This window comes from Schistosoma mansoni, chromosome 2 (assembly GCF_000237925.1).
Source record: "Schistosoma mansoni strain Puerto Rico chromosome 2, complete genome".
In the NCBI taxonomy this organism is placed as follows: domain Eukaryota; kingdom Metazoa; phylum Platyhelminthes; class Trematoda; order Strigeidida; family Schistosomatidae; genus Schistosoma; species Schistosoma mansoni.
This window is the reverse complement of record NC_031496.1, coordinates 7,600,356-7,608,144: the sequence shown is the minus strand read 5'-3', so window position 1 is coordinate 7,608,144 and position 7,789 is coordinate 7,600,356. Positions and strand designations below refer to the sequence as shown.

Sequence of the window (7,789 nt, the reverse complement as noted above, 5' to 3'; positions counted from 1 at the left end):
TTTCCATGGTGGTCTAGCTTCAATTGACTCGTGATCTCAACTCTATATATTAGGTAGATTGTTATAAATAAAAATGATATATTTGTAATATCCTGATAAGTAGAAAAATTAGACTTTCTGACGTTTCGTCACTTAGTGTAAGTCACATCTTCAGAGAATAAATAACCAAATTAACATTAATTCAAGTTTAAATAGTACAACGGAATAATAAGAATATCATGTGATCAGTCAAAAAACCGGTTGATATGTGACCTTAATAGTGATAAAGGATTGAGTTTAATTTGTAAGATAATAGCATGAATTGTGAATAATATCAAACTAGGTGGCTAGAATAGATAGTCCAAGTAGGATGTATGGTAAGGTCTTCTTTTCTATTGAAAGAAGTAGGATTTAACATTATATGAAAAGCTTCAGCTACTCTCCCTTCTTTGTAATTAAAAAAGAACCATTTTGTAATATTTGGATATTTTTTCAAATGGATTTTGTGGTTGTGAAAAATAACTCTATAAATTACTAAAATCTCCACAAAACCCCTTCTGATAATCTACCTAATACCCAATTTATTCGAAATTATCAAGTCAAACCTTGATAATGATACTTACAAACGGATGTAAAGTTATCTAATTTAGATTTTCAGACAATTTAAGTAAATCAATCTAGCTATCATATTCATTCTGCAAACAATCAGTTGAATATATGAAAATAAAAAGTAGACTACAAAGAATCTAATTTATTTACAAACTAGAATTGAGATTGATCTTCCTACTAATCGTGTACGTACTAATAAATTACCCCAAGATATTTTTCTAAAGTTTTAGTGATAAATCTTGACACATAACGTTCAACTATATCATAAATGTGACAGAAATTACCGAAGACATAGGATATCAACGGCTGAATGTTGTACGTTGAAAGGTGTAGTGAATGTAAATCCTTGGGTTCATTTTTTTTTTGTTTTTCTAAAGTTATCATGCCGACGGCTGTATAAAATGTTGAACGGTTAAGACGTCTAGGAAGTAATATATAACTAGTATCAAATAGCTATCCAATATTACTCCTTAAAATAGTTCACCGACTCCTGTGAACCTTTGTTGTAGTTCACCATCCAGTTTAGTAAATTGTTAAGAGACATATCTCTATATACAAAATCCAAATTATCAGCATGAAAATTGAAATAAAAACACATCCAAATAACAAAAGTGTCCATATATTTGGAAACGAACGTGTGGATTATCACTACATTTATACATTACAAGAATTCTCAGATAGTAATTTAAAGTGAATAGAAATCGTATGTTGAATGGAGAATTTGGATTATATTAATAATGTCATATGAATACTGAAGCGTTGCATGAATGCCAAGTTGGAAAGATTAAAGGGTAGCAAATACAAAACTATAACACGAGTACATTTTAATATTAATGCCAATAAACCTGAGTAGTGACCAGTTGGAAGTTTGTCTAGTTCTTTAGTCCTGATGGAATTCTGTCGACTACGTTTGTATATAAGCACTCGATTACGTGATTCATTATCGCATCCACCACTCTAAGATGTTAGGTAGTTGGAGGTAGTAGTATAGTGGACCCTTATCACAAGATTCCTTGTAAGCAGTATGTTGCGGAACGTCAAACCGAGTGAAGAGTTTTAGTATGTCAAAAGCACGGTATAGGCAGAATACTTGATGACCAGACGAGAAGACAGTTCAGATTGTATAATACATCACGAGATGGAAACTGATAATCAAAGGCTATGTATACGTATTATGTAATTTCTTTTTACAAACAATGTTTCAAGTGATTACTAAGTGATCGAACAGCTGCACATATCTCAAAGCTGCAGAAAGTTATCAACTGTCTGAATAGCTCAGTTTTAACGTCTGAGATTGGGAAGACGTGTGGTGAGAGTTGAAATTTCAAAAGTCGTTTCATTTCTCTTTAAGTTGTAAGTACTTGTTGTCGACTAGCGCAAACTAGCAAGAATCCTACATATTACGTTTCTTATCGACTATCGTTCATCAATTAACATGATAAGTATGTTTCTAACTAATTGAATTTTTACTGATTTTTATTCCTAATTTGTTTAAGCTATTTAATGACTATCAGAATGGGGATTTGTGGAGATCGCAGTAATTTTAATAGTTAAATTCATAAGTCGATCTAATCTAAACCACCATTGAAAACCTGGAAGCCCTGGATAGCCGTTTTCCCCTAGTATGAGACTTCTCATTCTCCATTCTGATAAATAAATATGTGCTCACTAGTGATTAGCTTCAAATATATTTCCTAAAGTTCTAGTGAGAAGCTGTAGCCAGTGGAGTCCAATCCGTATCGAATGGAGACAATTATCTACCTCAGAAAATAAACTTAAGGTTTCACAAGATCATAGATCGATTGAATTTAGACATTAACACCGTTGTATGTCGATTCATTGGTCTAGAGTTTGAGCGTTCGCTCACAAAACCAAAAGTTCTGAGTTCAGGTCCTCCGTGTGGTATCATGAATGTATACTGTTTAAGCGTCCCGTACTAGAATGAAACAACCGTTCTATGCTACCATGTTTCCACTGATTGTCTAGATTAATCCGACTCATGAATTCAACAATTTATTGATTATATAGTTGAAATCATGAATGAATTGAAGCTAGACCACCATGGAAAACCTGGAAGCACTGGAAGGTCATTTCGTCCTATTGTGGAACTCCTCAACAGTGCGCATCCACGATCACGCCTCACGAGATTCGAACCCAGGACCTACCAGTCTCGCGCCAGAGCACTTAACCGACAGACCACTGAGCTGGCCGGCATCCGATGGTGCTAATGTCTAATTTCAACCAATCCACAAAGTTGAGCAACCATTTTACGAATGTCTTCAGTGAGTTGATATCTCCCAACAGACCTGGTTGTACTCCACTGGTTACTGCTTCTCACTAGAACTTCAGGAAATACCTAATGGAGCCAGTCACTTGTGATCATATGATAAGGGGATTTTCTGTAGAGATTTTTAGTAATTTTCTATATATATATATATAGTTGAAATCATGAATCGATTGAAGCTAGACCACCATGGAAAACCTGGAACCATTGGACAGCCGTTTCGTCCTATTGTGGGACTTACTTAAACATCTTTTTCTTTTTTATTTTATTAAAATTAAAAAACAATGTAGGCTATAAATAACTATTGAAAATGAAAAAAATTTTTTGTTTTATTTTCTCTTATTGTAATGAATAAATTTTTTTTTCTTTTTACATTTGAGTAAACCTACAAAATTGATTTACAAATTTTTTTTTTTGATAGAGAAAGAAAAATTTTTAAAAAAAGGAGAACAAAAAAAGAAAGAAAGAATAGTATTTAAATTCTGTTACTATGGGTTTGTATATCTACTGTTTATTTAAATATACATCATAGATGGTGAATAAATGAATGTATGTTATAATTATAAAAAAAGATTAATATATTTAAAATCTTTATAACTTTATAGATTTTTTTTACATTCATGAATATGATTCCATACCTCCATAGCAACAATAATTATAGTAATAATAATAATATTATTATTATTACTATTCTATTACAATGTATTGGATTAATATTTGGTGAGTAGACACCTTATAAATTTATTACATTTTCTCTTTCATTTCGTAGTTAAAACAGAATCTATTCATGGGAGTTATGAACTGATTGGTTTGGTAAGTCAGTAAAAAAAAAAACGGTGTCTACTGATCACCGTTTTTTTTCTTTTCTTTTTTTGAATATTTGAGATACTATTGAAATAGATAAGAACTTTCATCTAAATTAGAGTGAATAGTTTCACAGTATTTTAGGCGCTTCGAGTTGATGTAAGACATTAAAAATAGGAATAATATATATTTGTAAAATCTCAGCAAATGAAAAAGCTTGGACCAGATTGTCAAGCAGAACATTAGATTTACTTCAAATCCCTATTTAATGCATTAGCTGATAAGTTTCAAATCAGATCAACAATAAGATCACTCTCAAATATTATTCAAAAAAAGAGAATAAAGTTTGAAAGGTAAGTATCATTCAAACATAGGTTGAAAAAGTTCATAAATCAGTTCTGATAGTCAACAATGAGAAAACACAAATCCATATGAATAATAGTAGATAATAGATTTGATTAGGAGTGATTTGAATGTATATTTATGAATTAGTTCATCTCATTTAATGTACCGATTTGTTGGATTATCAACGTTGACTTGATTCAGGGGTGTAATATTATATAGTAATGATAAATGCAATTGGCACTATTTTTTTGAAGTAAATTATTTCCAGTGAACCGATTCTTTTAGGTCTTGTGATATCCACAGTCATACTTCTTGTTACTTAGGGAAAGAGATTTATTGTAATCCCCACGATGTCAAGTAAAAACGGAAAATCTCGCACAATAAAGATTTTTATTGACACTGAACCAAGTACACTTTTTATATCTAGAACTTTGATTCTTGCTATGCCGTGTACTACTAGACTACTTGAATGATCGAACCCACAAAGTCGCAAGAGAGAAGACAGAAGACTAGTAATTAGGAATTTTATTCCCCAAAACAGTGTCAAGTATAGTACAAAAACCTCATGTATTTATAGTTTTTGGCTGAAAGTAAATCATCATTTCGAACAGCCAATAGGCACGTAGTGGGTCCAATAGGGAAGCTACACGTCGACATTCTAGAGAGTTTGCCTAGCGGTGATTGGATGGAATGTTTTCGGCTCTTTCTGGGCTTCTTGAGGTTTCCTTGAGTTTGCCAATGAGCTATTCTTACAACACCTATTTATGTACCAATTCTACACACACTTAATGATTAGTTAATAAACAACATGTAAGTGAAAAGATACACAGGGTTACTGTAAAACAGATTATAATACGGATAATGTTTTTTTAAGATCTTGATTCTATCAAGTTTGGTTATCTGTTGAGATTCAATAAAATTACTGATTCTTTTTGTCACTTCTTTAGTATCACTTAAAGTTGAGTCATAAACGCCAGTAATAAAATTTCTTAGTTATTTATCAGAGGTGACATTCTTTTCTCCAGCTTTGTTGTTCTATAGTTTCCCAATTGTATTTATAAAATACTATTCCTTAATAAGTATAGTTACACCACTTTACATAATTACGACATTATATGTTTATTGAATTATGTCAGTTGCTATAATCCAATAGTTATTGACGGATTCTATTCTAATGCATTGTAGCCTTAAATAACCGCTGATCAATTCATCAGTTGTATGTATTTTATTCTTATTTTATTTAAACACATAAATATTGGTACAAAGGGCCACCAGATATATATGCGCCACACAAATTTCACTCGATTTGTGTGAGGGCTGTGATACTGTTCAGGTGTCCAAACTGAAGAAGGTGGCCTTCTTAGGGGGCCACACTCCGAGCCTTTGACCTAAAGATCCGATCCACAAGGCAGTGGAGCATCGTGAGGAGATGCAGTCACATGGTAGCCGGTGACCAACTATTGATTCATACGCCATTTTTTCCCTCAGGATACTGGTGTCCATGTGCCCCATTGGTTTGCAATCAGGGTTTTCCAACTCTCCTAGGTGGATCCTTCATATCCACCAACCCGGTTATAGCGCCGGACATTTGCCTTTCGTCCTCTCACTTTCGTAAACAACAGTAATGCCACGAGAAGGCAGTGAGTAGGACTTCCCTGACAGAGGCTATATACGCGTGGCCATGTGAAAGCATCTGGAGAGGGAGAGCGGACTCTCCCCACTCTTGGCCGTACCAGGGCATTCGGGGGTTAAAAATAACTTGATTTGTTCAGTTTTGAGTTTTCCAAACAAAACTTACTGCCTAGTATTATATGAAGGAAAGAAATCAGGAGTTTTTTTTAATCATTTTTTAAAAACAAGTGGTCCGATCCCCAGAATGTTCATGATTTCTGTCAAATTGTAAATTATAGTCATTTATTCGCTGTAATCATAAAGGGTAATAACTAGACAAATCGCTCCACCAACTAAAAACGATACTGTTGAATGGGATTATATAATTAAAGTAAATTGGTCAAAACATAACAACAGACCACTGGATGACAAATATATTAAATATCATAAGTGGTTTTGTGGATATTATAGTAATTTTAATAGTTGAGATCATGAATCAACTGAGGCTAAACCACCATAGAAAACCTGGAAGCACTGAACAGCCGTTTAGTCCTATTATGGGAGTCCTCAGCAGAGCGCATCCACAATATAACTGATTTTATACTTCATTTCTATAGGATAAATCTTGATGTATTTATCATGGTTTCAGTAAACGAAATCTTCTATTGTACTAGACGTATTTAATAGACATGGTTTGCTGAATTTCCCCACAGATAGCATTTTTCCTTAACAACACAACACAGTATTCGCAGCAATCTGTTAGTTATACTTTCGTATTGTATTTCTGATTTTCCAAAATCCAACCATCCGTAAACGAACTAATATTTGACACAGTACAGTAGTGATTTCTTCTAGTTGATACTAAATTATAAATGAATGTTACCAACACATTTGATCAAGATCCATACATATTAAATAATTCATTTAAATCACTGAAATTTGGCGAGGGATTTAAAACTTATTATTGAATTGATTTCATACAAAATAACTCCCTAAGATGGTATATATTTCGCGTACTAGGCTATTAGCCAATAAATAATAGCATACCACTTTAGGTTTAATGATAATACATAATTCTATTACAACTGAAGTATATACCATCTATACCTAAATGAATTCATCTATGCCTGATATATTCAATAATAGTTTTACATAGTATTTCCATAGTACACCTACAAAACCTCTAAGGTAAAAAAAAGAAATGAAATATCAATATCGAAGACGTAATTGATTCTGATCGTAAACAAGTTCTTTCAATGTTTACTTTAACTATTCCTGGTATTTTTAGAAGTAATCGATGCTGTTTCTTTTCATACCAGAGGGGAAATAAGGATGTACAGTACATATTTTCAAGTTTATTCAATTACTACAATTAAGATTAAATAGAAGCCTAAAAACAATTTATCGGTGTATTTGTCAGTGAATTAATTAAAGGATCTAATGAATGGTGCGGTATATTACCGAATGTAAAACTTTCAGATGTAGGATGGAAAATACATATTAGTTACTAAAATCAATAATTTTGCTGGATAGCTGGATATATATTCAGCAAGAACCTCCAGATCCAGGCTTTGTGCTAGTTGACATCCTTTAATATAGTGTACTTGCAATCTTTAAAGAACTGACGTTCCCAGATTTGACTGAGTGACCAAGGTTTGAATCCAACGAAGAGTATCAATTTCGTCAAAATTCGAGATATGTCTTTCTGGTGAGTAGCAATTAGCACAGAGGTTAATAATGTCCAGATTGTGAAACACTGATAATAAAACAATTATAAGATAATGACTTCGATGCTTAAACACTCGACTTTTAACCGGGTTAAGTGAACATCTTGTCTGTATTTACAATTTGAGGATTGTATTTGGATAATACACAGTTTATGGCTTAATGTACTATATTATCAGAATTAGATAATAACTTGTTTTGTACTCGAACAAAATTAGTTCAACTTATTGGACTAAGTCGAATTCACTGAGATGATGGAGAAGATTTGTAGCTCAGGTGGGTGATTTTGATGGAGTTTTGTTCTCTGAGCTGGATGATTTGGTCGTGGAGCTTTCATCGGACAAGCTGTGAATCACATGTGGAGACATTCAAACACTTCACTTATACCCGAAGTTTGTGCTGATGATGTCGTTCAGAAGGACGATGAAAGCT

At 32.9% G+C, this 7,789-nt stretch overlaps 1 protein-coding gene across 1 annotated transcript in view; it reads left to right on the top strand.

Moving 5' to 3' along the window:
- Positions 1 to 3,315: 3,315 nt before the first annotated feature.
- The window catches only part of Smp_028840 (hypothetical protein), a 20,794-nt gene continuing 16,320 nt past the window's right edge, over positions 3,316 to 7,789 (top strand). The window contains exons 1-3 of the mRNA XM_018795534.1: positions 3,316 to 3,421; positions 3,478 to 3,592; positions 3,642 to 3,685. Of these exons, the coding sequence (XP_018649837.1) occupies positions 3,416 to 3,421; positions 3,478 to 3,592; positions 3,642 to 3,685 (165 nt within the window). The 5' untranslated portion in view covers positions 3,316 to 3,415. The remainder of the gene's footprint in view (positions 3,422 to 3,477; positions 3,593 to 3,641; positions 3,686 to 7,789) is intronic.